The sequence below is a fragment of the Catharus ustulatus genome, chromosome 1, assembly GCF_009819885.2.
Source record: "Catharus ustulatus isolate bCatUst1 chromosome 1, bCatUst1.pri.v2, whole genome shotgun sequence".
NCBI classification, from domain to species: Eukaryota; Metazoa; Chordata; class Aves; order Passeriformes; family Turdidae; genus Catharus; species Catharus ustulatus.
The window spans coordinates 24,795,971-24,815,752 of record NC_046221.1 but is presented as its reverse complement, the minus strand read 5'-3'; the positions used below and the strand labels follow the sequence as shown (position 1 = coordinate 24,815,752).

At 39.7% G+C, this 19,782-nt stretch overlaps 1 protein-coding gene across 6 annotated transcripts in view; it reads left to right on the top strand.

The window, feature by feature from the left end:
* CALCR (calcitonin receptor) overlaps positions 1-19,782 on the top strand; it is a 170,161-nt gene that overhangs the window by 114,666 nt on the left and 35,713 nt on the right. For all 6 annotated transcript variants that reach the window (XM_033054456.2, XM_033054443.2, XM_033054459.1 and 3 more), the window contains 3 exons: positions 6,085-6,197; positions 10,319-10,410; positions 15,308-15,434. In XM_033054456.2, the coding sequence (XP_032910347.1) occupies positions 6,085-6,197; positions 10,319-10,410; positions 15,308-15,434 (332 nt within the window). The remainder of the gene's footprint in view (positions 1-6,084; positions 6,198-10,318; positions 10,411-15,307; positions 15,435-19,782) is intronic.

Below are 19,782 nucleotides of genomic sequence, written 5' to 3'. Positions count from 1 at the left end.
TCACAGAAGTTTCCCCATGTCTAAAGGTCCTTATCCTTCACAGATGGGAGTGATTTCAGAGCCACTCTCCTACTAGCTCCCCAACCACCTATTCTCAGCTTTTCCTCTTGTCTGTCTCCAGTGACTTGTTCTGGACTACTTGCTCTGATACAGCAGTACTCCTCAAAGTAACACTTGAAGCCATCCATGGAGAAGCATCTCACTCCATTTACTAATGCTTATTAATGCCAAGGCCTGTGGCTCGTACACTGATTGCAAATCACTCCTTAATGTATAAATGCTTGTCATGAAGTCTGGCCCACAGTGTGTGCATATTCCATTACTCTTTCTGGCAAGATTTAAAAGTTGGAATTTGGGAAATTTGGGAATTTTTTAGTATTCCTGCTCTCTGTACACAGCCCTAGGAAGAAAAGCCTCCTCCAGTAATTAATTTCCTACTGTTCCCTCTGCTCTCCTCTTTGGGAACAATACCTGTGGTCTTCTGGACCCAGTATTGTGCTCTGGCACATTTCTCTTCTTCTCATCAGCACCTCTGTCAGCCTCTTCACCTGCATCCTGGTCAGTCTACCCCGTTTCCCACTTTTGGCAGCAGCTCAGCATCTCCTGGTTGAACCAGAGCTGCTTTCCTAGAATAGTTGTTGAGTAACCCAGCAAGTGTTACAGATGTGGCATCAAACCAGTGGGTAGTCAGCCTTTGCTTTACAGGTGGCTGGTTGTCACACAGAGGCTTAATAAAGTAGGAGGGAGACAAGAAATAAGGGGGGGTGTCTGCAAGTCTGTCAACTGCTAATTGAAGTGGCTGCCACTAACAGGTGGCCAAAAGCAGAGACTGAACTGTCCTGAGAAGTCTGTCAGGTTTTGTGTCACATGTCATTAGTTCCTTTGGTGCCTTATTCATGTTAAACAAAATACAGCCAGCTTTTCTGCTGAGACACAGAAACTTCATCCTAAAAAATAGCAATTTTTCATGATGAAAACTGCAGTGACTGGCAGGTTTCCTCCCCATTGGGTCTCTGACCTCAGTATGTATTTTAGGCATGCAAGTAACCCCATGGATTTCTGAAACAAATATTTCATGCTGTGTTTTGGGCTGCACCATGATCTGCAGAACCACTGTGTATCAGCTAATTGATGGTTATGTCACCTCATTAAGAGACCATGTAATAAAATAACGTCTTTCCTCTATATTTTTTTGCTTTGATGCTTTCATCATTCATTATTGCAAAAGTGACACATTATTGTCAGCACAGTATCGAATCCTCCTCCCATCTCTATCTGTGGGTGCCAAATACTTGCCCTCTGTGTCTGATCCCAAACAACATTCAGCACTGATGCCAAGAAGAAATTGATAGAGTATGTAAACAAGGTGAAGTCGTATTCTGAAGAAAAGAAGACAGAAACAAAGTGAAGAACATGCTCAGTACTCTGTTCATTTTCTGTCTGACAACTTCACAGTTAGCTACCAAGTGTAGTCCCACTTATTTCGCTGAACTTAGATCAGTTCATACTAGACAGGAATCTATGTTCTGAAAGAAGTAATCTCTTTCTTGCAGTGCACATCATGCACAGTGTGATAATGCATAAAAACAAATCAATTTGGCTGGAAAACATAACAAGACCTACTGCTTTAATGCCAGTGACAGCAGGAAATTCATTGTCTCATCCACTTCTGGCTGTGAAGCTCTGAGCAGGGCTATTTTATATGCTCCTATTCAGGCAACATGCAATTCTCTTGAATTTTATTTTATATTCGTATTTTAGACAGGTTAATCTTTGATATAATCTGCCTGAAATGGTTCCAGGTCACACTGAAATTGGTGGGAGTTCAGTTTTTGGGGAATGCAGTATGTAATTCATGCTGGCAATATTCTTACTAATGGAAGAAAAGAAAATACTTTGTGGATATAATGGCCTTCTAGCAGGGCAGGCTGGCGAAGGCCAGCAGGAGGAGCTGAGCCTTTCCCTGTGCCACCTCTTGGCTCTTGGGTTTGTGGCAGGGGAGTCTTATATTGCCCACCTCACTGTCTCTGTACAGTGCATTTAGGCAGGATTATTTTGGTGCAGTCATATAGCAAGGCAACCAAATGTGGAAGTTCTTCTATGGCAGACACCCCTTTTCATCTCAGTTTCACTCTCTTTACTTTTTGGCAGAAAGCAATGTTTAAGAGCAGTATCAACCCCACTTTGTGAACCAAAGGTGCATTTAGCAAAACTCCCCTCAGTTCTCTGCTTTATTGGAATTTTGTCTTTAGTTCCCTTTTGTAAGCTATTACTCATAACACTTCATGTAGTTCCAAGAGCAGAGTTTCTAGAACTGCAAATTGAAAGCAAATCCATATGCATCCATAAGCACTTAGATGATAATTAATGTGTTGTTGCCTCTTACAACTGAAGAACATGCAAGTACAGCCTTGCCTTCCTGCTCTGACACTGGGAGATCCCTTCTCTTGCTGCCACAAAATCCAAATTCTGGCTGAATTTAACTAAAATAGACAGCTTTGGATTTCTGCTGGTCCTATTTGCTTGTCTTAAAGTGTAATGATTTAGACAATTATAAAAAAGACAAATCTTAACTCTATGCCCAGCTGCTTCTTTTCTTCTCACCCTTCTGTGTATTTCTGTCCTGCTCCTTAGCAAGTTCGACAGCTGAGTTTTAAAAATCAATTCCTATCCCCATACAGTCCAATATGACTCTTATACAGATTCTAGTTCTGCTGACTAAGATACTCTGAAGACAGTGATAATCTTTCATTTATTAGGACACTGGAATTGAAGTTTTCTAGGGTCTCCACAGCATTATATGAAATTATTTTTTTCATTTTTGAAAAAGTTTCTTCCAGAATGTTTTACCAAAGATGTAAATAAATCAGATGTGTAACATCAACTATTCTTTCATCTGCAAAACTAAGCGCTGCACAAGCATATCCAACCAATGGCAAAGAATTCAGTGTATGGTATGTGCTGAGCATGACTGCAACAGGGGATAACTTTCTTCTTCTTCTATCTTATAACTCAGCAATAAGCTAAAAACTGATGTTGGCTCCTTTAACATGTACTAGCTATAGCTGTGGTCTAATTGTGAAAAGCCTGATTGATAGACCTATCATGTTGTTCGAGAGATATTAAGATATTTGTTACATATAGATGACTGAGGGATTTCTAATGAGCATATGATTCATCAAAGCACTATTAGTGGCACAATATACATACAAATAACTGCTACTGGTTAATCTTTCAAGACACTTCACTGCTCCCACGAAACTTCCCTTGTGGATGAGATTGCTCTCATCCATCTTACCCAGACAGCTTTTGAAGTGTCTATCTCTCTCAGTTAACTGCAGACATTCTGCACAACTGCCCAGGAATTATGTAACTTTAAGGTTCCTACAGTCAGGTGAGATCAGTCCAACGTGATGTCGCTGTTCTTCCACTTTGAATAATGCAATGCCCAATTGGTGCCCCATCCAAGCTGATAGGGTACAGACAGATCATAAAAAATTAGTGTTTACTAATTACTAATAGTATTCTAATAATCTCAAAGCCCAAACTTCCATTTTGCCTTCCTAGCGTTGTCTTACCCATCCTTGCATATTGTGTGTTTTTTCAGACTTTAACATATTCTTCTGCTTAGCACGAAGAACCAACACATGCCAAGGTTCAATATCCCCCCACCTGCTACTGGGCCACTCTAGAACAACTTGCAGTAGAACAGTGGTTGGATTGTAGCTTTGTTTCTGTATAAAATAATAGATTTAGAAGTGGTATTTTACTTGTTTGAGCCACTGGGACGGACAGTAAAGAGCGCTTATTCCTCAGTTATGTATTCTCACATCACAGCAAGAAATCCATGGGACATTGACACTTTCAGAGTAGGATGAGTTTTTAGTAGGATCAGTGTTGTCTGACTTTAGGGAAAAGTATGAGCCAAAAGGTTTGTCTCTAACTTAAAGGGGCCACATTATACTCTGGCAGAGAGCCTACCTAGGCACTGCAGTATAGAGATGATGGATGACATTGCCATACGTACTCTGTAGCAGATTAACAAAAGCCGTGCACTTTGCAGAGTGCATGGGATAATCAGTGCAACACTTGCACACTGTGTTCCATGGTAGCATAACCATTAATCTTTCATCTGTGACTGAAAACTTTTTCCAGCTTTCGATAGCATCTGGCGATGAGTAAAAGGGAGCACTGCTACATGGACTTGGAGATTATCTCCAAGCTGCAGCTATGTAAGGCTCAAGTAACATGTACTGTTCCTCTTGCTATTGCTGATGCACGTATTGATTTTTAACAAGTTCCCCAAAACAATGATTTGAAATCCATAATGCTGTGTTCTGGAGGATTATCTTCCTTTTTTTTTTTTTTTCTGCAAAGGCATTATATAAAGTGTATTTCTATTCAGAGTAAAATAACTCAGTCTATTTTATCCTTGCCTTACCCATATGATCAATTCTTTTCTTTAGGTTTTAGGCATATGAATCTTACAAATTAATAGAACCATTAATCATCAGATGAAGAAAAGTAAGTAGGAATGTTAGCCACAAAAATTGAAAATGTGTATGTTCAAATGGCTATGGTCTCTGTAAAAATGTTTTGACTGAAAATGGTGTTAATCTAAGTATAAAGCCAATAAAAATATAGAGCTAGAAATGGCAAAGCAAATTCAAGATAGACTTTTCAGACTATTTTAAAAGTCAGACTTAAAAAATTTGTTTTTCATAAGTCTCTGTGTCACTTGCTATGAAAACATCAAATAATTGTTTATTATTTTATATCTTATCCTGTCTTTGTCACTTGGTAAACATTCCAGTGACTGCCATGTGGCTAATGCTTGAGGGAAGGCCAAAGGAACTGGTCCAAAACTTGACTGGTGATTAGGAGTGACTGTCGGCACCTCAGCATCCAGGGTGTCCCCAGCAGGAGTGTGAGGCTGGCAAGGGGGACACAGACACAGCACACACCTGCAGCTCCAGCATCACAGAATCACACAGGAGCACAGAGTAGCTGGGCTGGAAGAAACCTCCAAGATCATCAAGTCCAACCCACACCCTAACACCTCAACTGAACCACGGCACCAAGTGCCACATTCAGACTTTTTTTAAACACTTCCAGGGATGTTGACTCCACCACCTCCCCAGACAAAGTATTGCAATATTTTTTTATTCTTTCCATTAGAAACTTCTTCCTAATATCCAACCTATATCTCTCCTGGCACAGCTTGAGACTGTGTCCTCTGGCATCCTGCAGAGCTTTGTGCTGCTGAAGCCCCACTGTGCCCCCAGCACAGCAAAAGGACGTGCAGAGAAGCGGGAGCCAGGAGCACAATCCATATGGAAGGGCTTTCGGGAAGGATGCCAGAGCCACCTGTGGTGAAGGAGCACCAGAGACACCTGTGCAGAGGCCAAAGACATCAGATTATTTAAACAGGGAACTCTACAGCCATCTTAAATTCAACTGGACACGTGGGACCAGTGCCAAAATGTTTCTGAGGCTGCTTGTCTCTGTGCTTCATGCTGTACAGACCCTGAGGAGAGTGATGCTCCCGCTCTGCATGTCAGGATTCCACCAGCTGGGAGGTTGGGTGAGGCTTTCCCACTCCTCTGCACAGAGACAGCACTGCACTGGGGCTGTTGACTTTATACACCCAGGCTCTGCTTTGTGCACTACTGACTGCCCTTTATCTACACAGTATTTTTAACTCTTTTAACCCTGGTACTTCAAACCCTGCACACTTCCTCCAGGTCTGGTATCAGCACCTGTGGTTATTTTCTCTTCCATAAGCTGCTGTCAACAGCCTCTTTAAATGGATCATTATCAGCTAAATACTGCATCTCAATAAAGGCTGAGATAGATACCCTAGTAGGTTTAGTGCGAAAGGAGACAGCTGAACAAGTTTACCACCAGATAAGTCTCACAAAAAAACAAAGCAACATAACAGCAAAGATGTATATTAATTACACAGGTTGAAAATAATTTGGATTTTATTACGTAGATATTTTACTCCCAAAGAAATTCTTTTAGATGGGTTTTTAAATTCATAATATGCTTATATTAAAATAACTTCTTGCAATTTTTCATCAGAGAGGGCTTCAAAATATTGTGATGAAACTGGAAATTGGTTCCGTCATCCTGAGAGCAACCGAACTTGGTCCAACTACACCCTGTGCAACTCTTTCACCTCTGAAAAATTGAAGGTATGCTGAAGTTAAAGAGGCAGTGGTTGTTTGGCAACATTTTGGGCTGGGCTAGCAATAATGCATGTGAGAGAGACCAGAAAAGCCCTATCTTTCAGCTTTATTTGTTGCTCAAGACTTAAATAACATTGTTCTTGTGATTTTAGCTTATCTAAATTATTTAATGAGTGCTCAGACCTCAGTGTTGGTTTGCTATGGAGTGGATAACTTAGTGGTAATTAATGTGACAAGTTTTGCAGTATTTTTTCAGATGCATTTTTAATTCCTGTGATTTTCCCTGATTGACCAACAGTTATAAAATAATATTTTGGAGTCTCAATTTTGCTTTCTGTAGCAATAATATTCCAAGATGTTGATGTCTTCTCTGCAGGGCTAGTAATATTAATGTGAGTCAAAATTAGTTTTCTTAAGCAAAGCTATTACCCTGTACTCACACTTTGAAAACAAATATTTATGAAGGGACCATTAATCCAGAAAATCTTACAAGCATGAACACATTTAACTTTGACTTTTACTGAAGAAATTGAGACTATTTACAATAATTAATTAAGCATTTGCATCAATATTTCCAAAATCAAGGTGCTAATCTGAAAGAGAAGCACTAAATCTAAAAGCACCAAAAGAAATAAGGAGAGAGAAATCCGAGAAGAACTTTAAAACAATTCAATTAGAGAAGCTCATAAAAATAAATATATTTCTCAAATGCAAGTGGAGCTCCAGGAAAATCTGATTACAGGTTTGTGACAGAATAATTTGTGACTATTTGGAATAGTGGAAGGAAAATATTCAAGAAGTGATTTGATTTGGGGTTTGTGTTGGAGGACCTCTTCCTATGCAGCCAGAAAACAGTATGCAGGTATATTGTAGTAACTCCAAAGGGCCTTGGAAGAGTCTGTTGGACTAGGCAGGAGGTGAATTCTAAGGGTTTTTGCAGCATGGCAAACCATCATGTTAAAATGAGACTCACCTATGTGACGAGGCAAGAATAATAGTAAAAATATGAGCTTACAGAGGCATTATGTGGAAGCACCATAAATATATATTTTTTCCAGATGTTGGCAGATGTAAGGAGGCCAAAAATGTGCTTCTGTTACTTATTGTCCATGCCTTCCAGAAGAAGAATTTTGAACATCATTCACACAGAGAACAGATAGAACACAAAGGAAAATTATATGCACATCATGATCTTTCTGAAATTAAAAGTTATGGAAAAAGCAGAAAGAATATATCTTTATAGAAATGCCAAGTTAGATTATGACCTTTAAACCAAGTCTTCAGTAAACAGAAATATGCTTCATTTGCAGACAATTTCCACTTACCTACACATAATATAATTAACTGAGTCAAAGGCATTACTCTTGGAGAATTTTGTTTCCTCAAGTTATGAATTCTAGAGGAATAAGGAAGAACATTTAAGTTTTTTAAATCCAGGATAAAAAATCTGAACAAACGAAAAATGTAAGGAGTCAGCATGTTATATACCATGTTATACAAGTCCTACGTGTCAGAAGAACGACAGGTGGCCAGTTCAAGGAAAGCAGAAATTAGTAAAAGTGCTCATTATTTGTTTGAAGTTAACTGAAAATACCATTATGCTATACTTTTGAGATAGATCACTGAAAAAAATATAGCCTGTTCTTGAAAATAAAATTCTATTCTTTGTTAGCTGACATTTCAGTCCATTTTGATCTGTCATCATTGTTATATATGAAAGGCTTTTTTAAGCATTTGGCATAGTAAATTTGCAGGATGCAATCAAAAAAGCAGTTGCTGATTCCCAAATATACAGTTACTTTAGCACCTGAGAACAGAAAGTTAGATTGAATAACCAAGAATCCTCCAGGGTATACATAAACTTGCATGTAGTTATCTGGAGATCTTTCCTACTTCTAGCTATTTCAGGCTATCGGTTGTATAAAAGACAGGAAAAAAAAAAAATTCTTTGAACATGTCATCTCTAAATCAAATTCAGGCTTTAAGAATATATCCATTTAATGCCATGAAAAAACACGATCAATGTAGTATGAAGTGAACCAAATGTCACATGTATCCTCTCCCACCACTCTATATTAGAGAGTTGTCTCATCTTCTCCACATTCAGGTCTGTCCTCTCTGGGATTGCTGGTGCTCTCAGAAAAGATTATCAAGCATTTGTGCTTACTAACAATGCAGTGGTTAGTCCTTGTGAAGGAGAACTAAGAGACCTAGGGTATTTTCAGTAAATATGTATCATTTTCCATAACTTGGTTAATGATATTTACACTCAGATCATGTATTTTCTATGTGGTCAGATCATTGTAAATGTAACTTTGGTTTAAATCTGGATCAGGCCACCCTCACCTAGGCTAATGAGCACAGAAGCTTATTTGAAAGTTGTAAAATGTCTTGAGACCAAATTATATAAGATGAGCACCTTTACTAAGAAGAATGGCTTTGCTTTCTGAATTGTGTTCTTATTTGTTCTCAAGGGAAGGTTTAAAATTACTTGGAAACACCAAAAAGACGTGTGTCAAAAATTTGGCTACAAAAGCAATTAATCTAATCACTGAGAGGAGAAAAATTGTTCATGCAGAGCAAAAGAAAAATGAATGAAACAGATCTGAAAAGAAAATAAACCCAGCAGAGGAACTAAGACTTCCAGTCTTTTTTCCCAGATAGGCTGCTACTATGTCCTTGCTTTCAGAAAGGAGGCAATGGTGAAGCCTGGGATGACATTTAGCCTCCTTCACTCACTCCTCTGACAGATGGCTGATGCTTAAGAGCTTGGCTGAGACCAAAGTGTGACATTTAAATACCTCAGCATTCTGAAGCCCAGGTGCTGTCCTGCAATTATATTTTACAACTGGCATAAAAAGAAATATGGTTCAGCCTCTCTTAGATTTCAATGCCATGAGACACAGTGAAAGCCCAATTGTCTGTCCATGAATACTGGATTCACAACACTGTGAGACCACTGAGTTGCCCAGCACCAAGGCTGACAAAAATGTGAACCAGAATTTGTCTAAAGATGTGTTGTTCTTGTGTGGTGCACTTTGAGGATAATGTTCACCTCATCTGCTGCTTTCAGGGCTATGAAGGCCTTGGTCATAACCCCCTCTGACTTCTCCTCTCCAAAAAGGAGAATCCCAGCCTTTGTACCCATAGAAACTCATCCTCAGCAATTTTAGCTGCCTTTTTTCACTTTTCCTTGCTCTTCTATGCTCATGGGGAGACTAGAAGCACATATGCATTTAAGGTTAGTGCTGTAAATTTGAAACATGTGCTGTTGTTCTACCTGCAGCGCCCTTTTTTTTATCATTATCAATGTTTTGCTGGTTTTTGGCTATCATTACACAGTAAGCCAATGATTCAGAGAGTTGGCCTGGATGACTCCAAGATCTCCTTCCTGAGTTTGGTTTCCAGTCCTAAGTTAAGTATGGTGCGGACAGGATTTAGATCACGTGTCCTAGCTCTGTTAGCCCACTTTTTTTCCTATATTAAAGCTTATATAGCATCTTCTCATCCCCTCCTTTAAATGAGGCCTTTTTGTGTGCCTCACTGTTATCTGGAAGACCTAAGTATCACCTGGAAATTTAGAAGTTTTTCTGCATCAGGTCATTGATTAATACATTGAACAAAAAGCTCAGCCCTAATACAAGTCCTGAGGGCAGATAACTACTGACTCATCTCCAAAAGTGAACATTGAGCTTTTGATCCCTGCAGTTTAAGATGCTTTCAACCCATAAATATTTTCTATCAATAATTCTACCAATAATCTGTTTTATTCAATTTTTGTTTGTGTGTGTGTGTGTGTGTAAACTTGTCATGGGTCTATTGAAAAGATGAATGAATATTTCTGCTGCATTCTCCTAGAGCTTGGGAAAGTTAGTGACAGTGTCAGCAGGGATCTCACCACTTACTTCCATATATCAGGAACAGATCTACATATGTAAGAAACACTTATCTTTAGATCATGAGTCATGCTATTTAATAGATTGCTGATATTAAAATATATAGAAAAAGAATGCTTGAAAGAAGAAAAGATACAAAATGGGAGGTTGATATTGTAGATTCTTCCTTAATGAGAAAACAAAGTGCCTGCAAACTGTTCATGCTTGCCTTTTCTTTTTGTTAAATTGCAGATGGCGTTCATACTTTATTATATGGCGATCGTTGGCCATGCTTTGTCTATAGCATCCCTGTTGATTTCCTTGGCAATTTTCTTCTATTTCAAGTAAGTGTTTCTTACAGACACTCTCTCTTCTTTCCCTGAGGCATCTCAACCACAGGAAATCTTGAAAGGTGTCATGGCAGAGAGAAGCTCACCTGAGTGTCTTTTTATGTAATCCTGATAAAGAAGTCTGAGCATCGGCTCCTCTCACCATTGGGAACTCTCCCAGTGGAGTGTAGCCAAGATCATGTTTTTATGTTTGTCAGGACTGATGTGAAAGTGCAGCCCATGGGGAAATGGTGTAGCTGGGGATGCACTAAGGCCTTTCATTTGCCTATTGCTTTATGTTCCTTGAAGAGCATGTCCAGAGCTTGCCAGGTGCTGTGACTGCATGGAGTAGTGACCAGGAGCTCCAAGCTCCTGAAGAACAGGACTACCTGCATCTGAGGCTGAAGGACTGAGCTATTGACTTGAGTAGGTGCTTACAGGGCTCAGCCCTAGGGGTGAATCTGGCACTAGTGTGCAGTCTGTTACCCTCATTAAAGGAAAAATAGAGATGTGCTGTATCAGAACTTTAAAGGAGATTAGACTGATACTCACTGAAAGCACTACAGCTACCATATGGCAGCTTAACTAGAGCATTTCAATCTTGTTCTTCAGTGAACCTGTCTACTGTCAATTACATGCCTCTGCCTCAATTGTCAAACAGGAAGAATAGTAAAAGATCAAGCCCCCAATGTCACCACCACAAGAATAACACTAGGAAACATAGGAAAGTTATATGGACTTTGCATAGATTACAAGATTCTGTAAGATTGCAAACTCCAAATATACAGGCTGTGAATTCTGGTAATTTCCGAAGAGGCAATTTGATGAATGCCTGTGATAGCACATCTTAATCAGATACAGACATAACTAGAAGCTCTGCTGAATGACCTATGAATTCCCTTCCCATTTAGGCAGATAAATAGCCCAAAACCATAGCCACAGTAATGCTTTGAGAAAACTGGAAATAGAACAGTTTTATCTGATTTGGAACCTCACACCCTGGTTTGAGTTCTTTGGGACAGTGAAGACAGAATCTGCTCAAATTAGGTATGCTAAACAGACCAGTAAGATGACTCCTTGCAGCAAGTGAGGCAGGGTCAGCCTGTCTGACTCACTCTGAGCTCTGAGTCATGAACAATGCATGATCTAGGCTGGTCCCAGGCTGCACCAAAAGACTGGTCTTTGCAGCAGCCTTCCAGACAGTAACACACCTCCTCCTCTCTTTCCTCCTCCGCTTCTTCTTCCCCTTCCATGACTAAGCCATGACACAAAGGTTACAGGGAGAAGAGAGAAAGGAATTGAACCAAGGTGCTTCATAATGGGAGGACAAAGAGGAAACCAATCATAGGAAAGTGAGAATGAAGCTATGTGGGAACAGGACTCATGTAACCTTCAGCTGTTTTCTATCATCTGGCTATGACAGCAATAGATATTTGACCTTCAGCTGAAGTGAAACTGTCAATCAGACAGTCCATCAGATAGCAAGAGATGATTTCAGGATTCTATAATAGCCTTTGACTTCGGAGGCAGCTTGCAGGGATTGCAGTTTCCCACATACAAGTTTTTGTTGGCAGAGATTTATTTTCAGTTCACTTTTGGGTATCAAGATTCATAATGATCTGGCATCACAGATGTTGCAGAACTTTCAGAAGGGAATAACAAATCAGTAGTGATGAGCATCACTAGGCAATGCTAACTCATAAAAGGAGAAAGTATTAATAAGGTAGAGTGTCTAACAGCTTCATGCGTCATCGCTTTATTGCATGATTTCTATAATTACAGAGTGAGACCCCATTATCTTATTTTATAAAATACAAAAGAAAAGAGGTACTCCTAGTTTAAAATCACTTCCAATTGAATTATTAAAACAAAGACAGTTGTATAAAGACAGATGGGGGGTACAACAAATCTGTATTTGCCAGAATAATAGATGGTGTGTTATGAATGCACCTGCAGTCTAATTGCTGCCAAGGCTTTTAAAAGGAGTTGAAGGGTAATGGATAGAAGGACATTTTGTGAAATTTTTGGGGAGTTTTCCCCAGGAGCAAGGGAGAACATGATAAAAAGCATTAAAGTAATTTTATAACTAAACAATGGGGGAGAAGAGGAAAATAGGTGTCTAGGCATGAAAATCAGTATTCTCAGTATTTATGCATGAGAAAAATGACAGGTTCACAGTCCTAAAAGAAAAATATTCTAATTGTAATAGAGAAGTAGAGATAGGAACTGTAAAGTAAGAGTGACAGTGAATAGATAAGAGAACCTATCTTTGAAAAAGGAAATGTAGGAGACAGAATCAATGTGAAACACAGGAGAGCCACAGAAAACCTAGGAGACTCTAAAACTCTGAAGAGACAGTGGATAGAGGCTTGAAGACACAAAAAGCTCACAAGTTTTAGACACGGATAACTGGCTTAGTTACGCCTTCTTGCATACTGATTTATCAGAATTACACAGAATCACAGAATAAGTTTGGTTGGAAGGGACCCTCAAGGAGCCCAAATCCTGGCCATGCTCAGCACCATCCCCAAGAGTCACACCATGTGCCCAAGAGAGAAGCAGAGTAGGGAGAATACAGAAAGATGGCAGGGACAATGCCAAGGAGCTGTCAAAAACATCACAAAGGAATAATTAATAGCACAAAAAGGGCCAGGAAGAGAGCTAAAGTAGGTCAGAAAAGGCGAAGAATGCAAATGATTGTTAAAACCAGCAGAAAGGATGAATCAAGGTAGGGTTTAGTTCCACTTTCTCCTCTTGGTGTGGACCACATCCGACAGGGGTCGAAGCCATTGTGACAGCAAACACTGAAGGTCAAATTAGAAAGTGAGGGTATGGAAACGAACACTAATGTTACAGGTGGATCCTTAACATGAAAGCTGTAATCAATAAAAAAAAGGGAATACTGAGGGAAAAGGAGGAGAAAGTAAAACTAAGAGAGGAAGGCAGGCAGGGAAAGGAGGCTGGGCAGCACACAAAGGCAACATGCACTGAAGGGTAGTCCAACTTAATAGATGAATAAGACTGCCAAAAGTCGAGTAGGGCAATGAGGAAGGACAGGAATAGGAGTTGAGACACATCTACATGACTGAGATTATCACAAAAGACTCTCTGTACTGGATACCACATAGAAAGGCACCTGGAGAGACTGCATTTCTGTGGCCAGGAGCTGAAAAGATGTTCCTAGTAATAAGGAAATTCTTATTTCTTGGGAACTGATGTCACACCAGTCCTGTTGCCAGGACTGCAAAGGAAAGACTGACAGTGACAAGCATGTCATAGAGTCCCCAAAAAAGTGGGGTTAAGTGGCATAGACAAAGTATTGTGATGAAGTATGGGGAGAAAGGAAGACTCAGGACTGAATAAATACCACCAGAGCTTAGGAGCAGAAAAGGAACATCAGACTAGATTTGTGTTGGGGACAAATACAGGTAAAATAAGCACAAGAACATAGTGTAGCAAAAATAGCTCCAAAGAATGGTCTGTTTTTTCCAATACCATGTCCTCCAGTGAATCAAACTGAAAGTTCACGAACCCAGCCCTGTATCTGGAGCTCAATATTTGCCAATAGCTGATGCTAAAGGAAGGCTATAAAATCAGGGCCAAGTGTACAGACATACTCTCATTCTTAGCCACCAGGATCTGCATGTCATGGACATCCTGAACCAAAGATGGTGACTTTGGTCACCATAAATAAGGAGGTCAAAAGAAGTGAAAAACTTTGCTGGATGCTGATAACCATAACCAGAAAGATGAGCTCAAGCTAAAGGAAGAATTCCATGCAATGACTTTGAAAGTAAGAGTAAGGGAAAAAAGAATAAATGGCAGGTGATCAAGGGGCTAAGAAGGGAAATAAATCAAGAAAAGAGTTCAATTGGCAAGATTAGCTCTCTCCTTTTGAAGAGGGTGCATTCTGCATTGGCTTCCAATGCAGAGATGAAAGCCACAGCCTGTGCTCCATTCCAGACTCCAAAAGACTCCTGGTGCTGAGCTTACCCCAGCAAGACAGCAGTATTTCTTAGCTGTTCTTTACCTAGCAGTTTTGCCTTTTTGCTCTCAGTGATCACTGGACAGCACAGCATTATCTAACAGCTCCATGACTGCCTTTCTGCAATCACCCTCTGTCAGCCTGGTGCTGTGCTCTGGGGCATGGAGAGCTGCAAGGGCCTTTTTGTCTGCCTCAGGGATGTATGAGGAGGTGACATGAGGATTTGGGTATGAATTAGAAAAGGGAGATGGTTTAGGTGTGAAACTGCAATCATGATTTGATTTCGCAAAAATTCTGAAATCTTACCATGTGAAACTCTGCTACCCACAATAGCATAAATCCTACCCTGACCAAAACCAGTGATTTTAAGAGATTTCTTCTGCTCCTGAGCAGGAAAACAACCTGCTGTGGTTTGGGATCTCAGCTGGAGTTAGAAATATGCAGGATACCAACTCAAATCCCCCTGTTATTTAAGGAGGTTCCTGCCCAAATTCCCATCCTGTCTCACTACTAATTCCTTAAGTAGCAAATAATTTTCATCTGAGTATTTGAGGAATTGAGTCTCCAGGGAACAGTTACTTATAAAGCAGTATTCCTGATATTCATTGTATCACACGCATCCAAAAATTCTCGGGGTTCTGCTTCACCACTTAATATCTCGATTACCATGAATTAAAGAAAGGCATCAAGAGCTAAGAATGTAGCTGGATAGGTCTTTACAACACAGTCTAAAAGCATGTGGTGCTAAACAGGTGTAAAAACAAACCCAAAAATTTTTCAGAGGTTATGGCTGCAATGAAAGTCATGTATTTTCCAATTATGCCTTGCCAAAAGACATTCTTGAGAGTCTTTTGCCAGAAAAAGCTTGTTAAAGTGACATCACAGGAAAAATACTAATTTACACAACATGTGTTACATATTTTTCAGGAGCCTCAGCTGTCAAAGGATAACACTGCATAAGAATTTGTTTTTTTCCTATGTGCTGAACTCCATGTTTACAATTGCCCACCTCATTGCTGTCGTTCCTAACCCAGGCCTTGTAAAAAGGGATCCTGTAAGTAACTGCATGACTCCTCTCCATCCTAACACCCAAGTAAAATCACTATGGCCATGCCAAAACCAAGAATTCCCATTCCTCAGCTAATGATAGACGTCTGGGAAAACACACAGAGAGGGTGCAGATTCTGAGAACTTCACTCAAACTTGCTCAGATCTTTCACCAAACAATAAAAATATTTGAATCTTGTACAAGCCCCAGACTTGCTCCAACCAGCCCATCCATACAAGTATGTGTCAGACCTCACTGCTCCCAGCAGTAACTACCTGATTCCCAGAAAAGCCCCTGAGGTGATAGATGCTTTGGTGACTGCCTGTCCTTCTTCACAAGCACACACAATGGGGATGGAGGGGATGGAAAGATGACAGGAGGGAAAGAGAGATGGCTTATTTCAATATAAAACAAAAAAGGCCTATTTGCTGCATTTAAACTTGGGAGGGCAGTAATTCAAAACATTAGTTGCCTTCACTGCTCTTAGGTATTGATACAAATTGTGCTATCCCCTCAGCTGTTAAATATGTATGACAGATCTCAGTCATCCAGCTCTGATCTTGCTCCCTAACCCATCAATCACATTGTGCCCAGTCCTCACAGCAGTCCCAACCAATTAATGCAAACGTAGTGATCCCAAGTTCCATTTTAACACTGATCAGCTTGTAGTCTAATAAGATCATTCAATTATGACTCAACCATTTAGCTGCCTCTAATTCCATGAAAAGAAATAAATATTAGCACCTGATATTATCTGATCACATGTGTGTCTCTCAAATGCGTGCTGATTAAGTAAGTTAATTAAAGCAGAAAATCTATAGCCTTAAGAAAACATCACCAGTCTCAGAGACCATCTGGGGATGAAAAAATAGAAGAGCAGAAGAATAATTTTAAAATCACACATTTTATTTCTCCTCATTGCATAGCATCATGCATGGATAGCCAGTGCAAGAGATGCAATGAAAATACACTTGATATTTGAAGATAAAAAGCTGGCAGCTTTTATCAGGCATCTAAATTGAAGTAAAATCATTACCTCAGGGTTAAGAAGGATACTTTCTGGGAGAACAAATAAGTTATCTGAAACGGTTTAAACTAAAGCTTGATAGCATGGGAAGGAGTTTTGTGTTTTAAGATTTCATTAAAAAACTGTATCTAGTGGTTTTGGCCTGATCTTAATTGGAAGTGAAATCTTGACACCAGTGAAGTCAATGACAAAGCTCTCAGAGGTTCCCATAGAGCCATGGAGCCACAGAAAAGGTTCCAGCCCTGAGCATCACCTGATGAGATCCCCAACCCCTCCATTGCTAAGGCACAAACAGTATGAAAGGTAACCAGTGGTTACCTTTGGAGGCTGTGGAACCCCAGAACAGTGCAGAGGTTCATGTACCACACTCAGCTCTCAGGTCTCTGCTCAGAATATGAAGAGGAGCCTCAATAGAGTCACAGAAATGACCCAAGTGGTGTCCTGTTAACAAAACTGGCTGCAGTTATTGGCTAAGTAGATGTTTTGATGAGCAAAGCCCTGGTTTGGCAATTTCTTCTTCCAAACCAAATTTCATGTCTTTGACTCAGCAGTGGAAGGCTAGCTACAGACAAGATACAAAACTTGGGGCCAGAATATCTGGGGTCTCTCATTTTTGTCCCACCATCAAGAACAGGACGAGGGTACACTCACTGCTTGATCTCACCTCACATTCTAGACTTCCTTCACAAAAAATCAAAAAAATAATTAGAAGGAGGAGGTGAAGTGGCCTCAAATATGTTCAACGTGTCCCTCCCAATCTTACTAGAAAGCGTATCCTGCTACCTTAGTAACATGATAAAATTGTAAGTTTGTGATTTGGAAAAGAAAATTAACAGACAGGAGCACATAGCACATTTTTAACTTATGATGAAATAACAGAAAATCTCTATATGCTTATATGAAGTCTTAGAGAACTTATGTTTAAAATGTTTAAAAATATACAAAAAATCCCATAATATTTTTATGCTGATGCCTATTAACAGAGCAAATGAAAGCTTGCCAGCTTGGGTTTTTTCTACTCCTATTGCACCCTCTGTTTTAATAAATCCACTTGAAGATTACTGCTTCTGACTTCCTCTAGTTTGCTGCACTTACCCACTTTCTACAGGCACATCTTTGGTGTTTGAAAGGCTCGTGTACGTGTGGCTCTCACCTTTAGTATATACAGAAATGCTGAAGGGTGTAGATTGAATTTGAAGCCATCATGGATACCATTCATGTAACAGCCATATACAGAGATGAAGTTGCTGGTATTTATTCTGCAAAATAGTAAATGTGTTTCCACCCCAATAGTTCCTGGGGTTTTTTTCCAACTTAAAGTTTCGCAGTAGTTTTTAAATGTGAAATGCCATGGGAAAATACTTTCAGTGATTCATAATTTATGAGGATATCAACAAATCCATATAATTTTGAAAGAAGAAAGACTGATCTTGTAAATAACAAAGAGAAAAGTCAGAAGGAGCAAGAGAGAAAATTCCTTCCTAACACAAGACACCCCCATTCTCCCTGTGACCCAGGGAGAAACAGCGTGAGACAATCCAAAGCATCACTGACATGAGGAGAGTCTGTACCACATCCTTTCTCACATTGCTGCTAAGAGTTAAATCCTTTGATGATCATTCTGCTCATATAAAATGGTAAGTCAAGCCATTTTTAAATAATCTTAATTTGTTTATTTACTTCATGTTTTCTGGTTATACAATTTTTTCTCTCTGTCTCTCTGTTGGATTTATCTGGATCTGAAACCACGGAAAAGAAAGATCTGGGTCCAGGTGGCCATACAAGAAATGAAGAGGCAATGGACAAGATTCAAAGATATTTGAACAAAAATAAACAGGACACATGTATGAACACTTACCTACATATACTGAAAATTTTGACTGTTGTGTCTGGAACTGCATTATTTGATAACTGCACAAATTATGCTATTACTTGAAGTGCATTTACAGGAAGAAATACCATCTATCACCTTCTTAAATGAGACTGTCCCACAGTAGAAGGGTGATCTGTGGACAGCACATTATGTTCTCCATTAAAACCTCCAGAAATAAAAATAAAACTCTTGCTGTCAAATCTCTCAATATAGCCTTACACATCAGATCTGTATTTTTCATTTTCTGTATTCCACAAGAGTCGTAATTTTAGTACTTAGTACTGATGGGAGCAAAAGGAAGCTACAGCTACTGCCTGAAGGGGCAGTTTTGCCAATGAGAAACTGAGTAATTCATCTGCTCCATGGGCATCATATGAATATGCTTTTAGGTGGGGCTAAGTTTGGTCACAAATTAGTAATGTCTCAGTAATTAGAACCTCATCCACAAAAGCTTTTAGAGTTCTTACTGTATTTTTTTTTCCTCTTTCACATTCTAGTAGAGGTATCTCTTCTTTCTGCAGGTTTTTCTGTAGCCTCTTCACCTTTTATGTGGCAGTTACACCCTTTCTTGTGTCGTTTAATGGTGTGAAAGTTTATATTTTGATTGCAATTTTATAGAGGCCATAGCATGGGCCAGTGCTCTTGTAGTAGTTCCTAGCATGATTTAATTTCCTCCTGGCAGCATCTGTAACTAACTCGGCCCTTGAACATGGCGGGTGAGATGATGGCGGCTCCCTGCATAGATGCAGATATATTTTAAAGATCTTGAGCTAGTTTAGCACCCTAGCTGATGGTGCAACATGCACTCTGTGTCTCTGGCAGGAGCATGTAGTCCCTCTCCCCCTGCAAGCATTTCACTAAGCTTGCTGACACTATGGGCATGAGGTGGGATCACAAGGGGCACTTGGTTGTCTGTGTTGCCCAAAACCCATCTCCTGGAACAAGCAAGCCTCTAACCAGTAAGGTGCTTCCATTCAGCATTGTTAGTTAGACCAAGAGAGCACAGAGGCTAGTCCTCACTAACATTTTTTAAGCAAGGCCATGGTAGTAGCAATACCAAAACTTCTAGCTTTCCCATGGGCATTAGAACACTCTAAACGATCTCTCCATTAACTAGTTAAAGTGAAAACCATGACTGCCCAAGCATGCTAGGTTTCCCTCCCTACCACAGCTACAGCAAAACAGTAGAAACAAAACACTGAGCTGTGTGGACAGATGGCAAGTGTAAAGAGATAGTTACTGTGATTTATATATACTGGTATTCCCCTGTTCCCAAAGGAATAGAGAGGCAATGGAAGACAAGAAAGCAAAGGATATTCACAGCATTTCAGAAAAAGTGTCAGTTTGGTTATTTTTTACCATACAAATCTTAAATCATCTTGGATCTTAAAACATCTTTTTTAGCAAATGTGGTGCTCATAAATTATACCAGTGAGGACAAACAGCAAAACTGC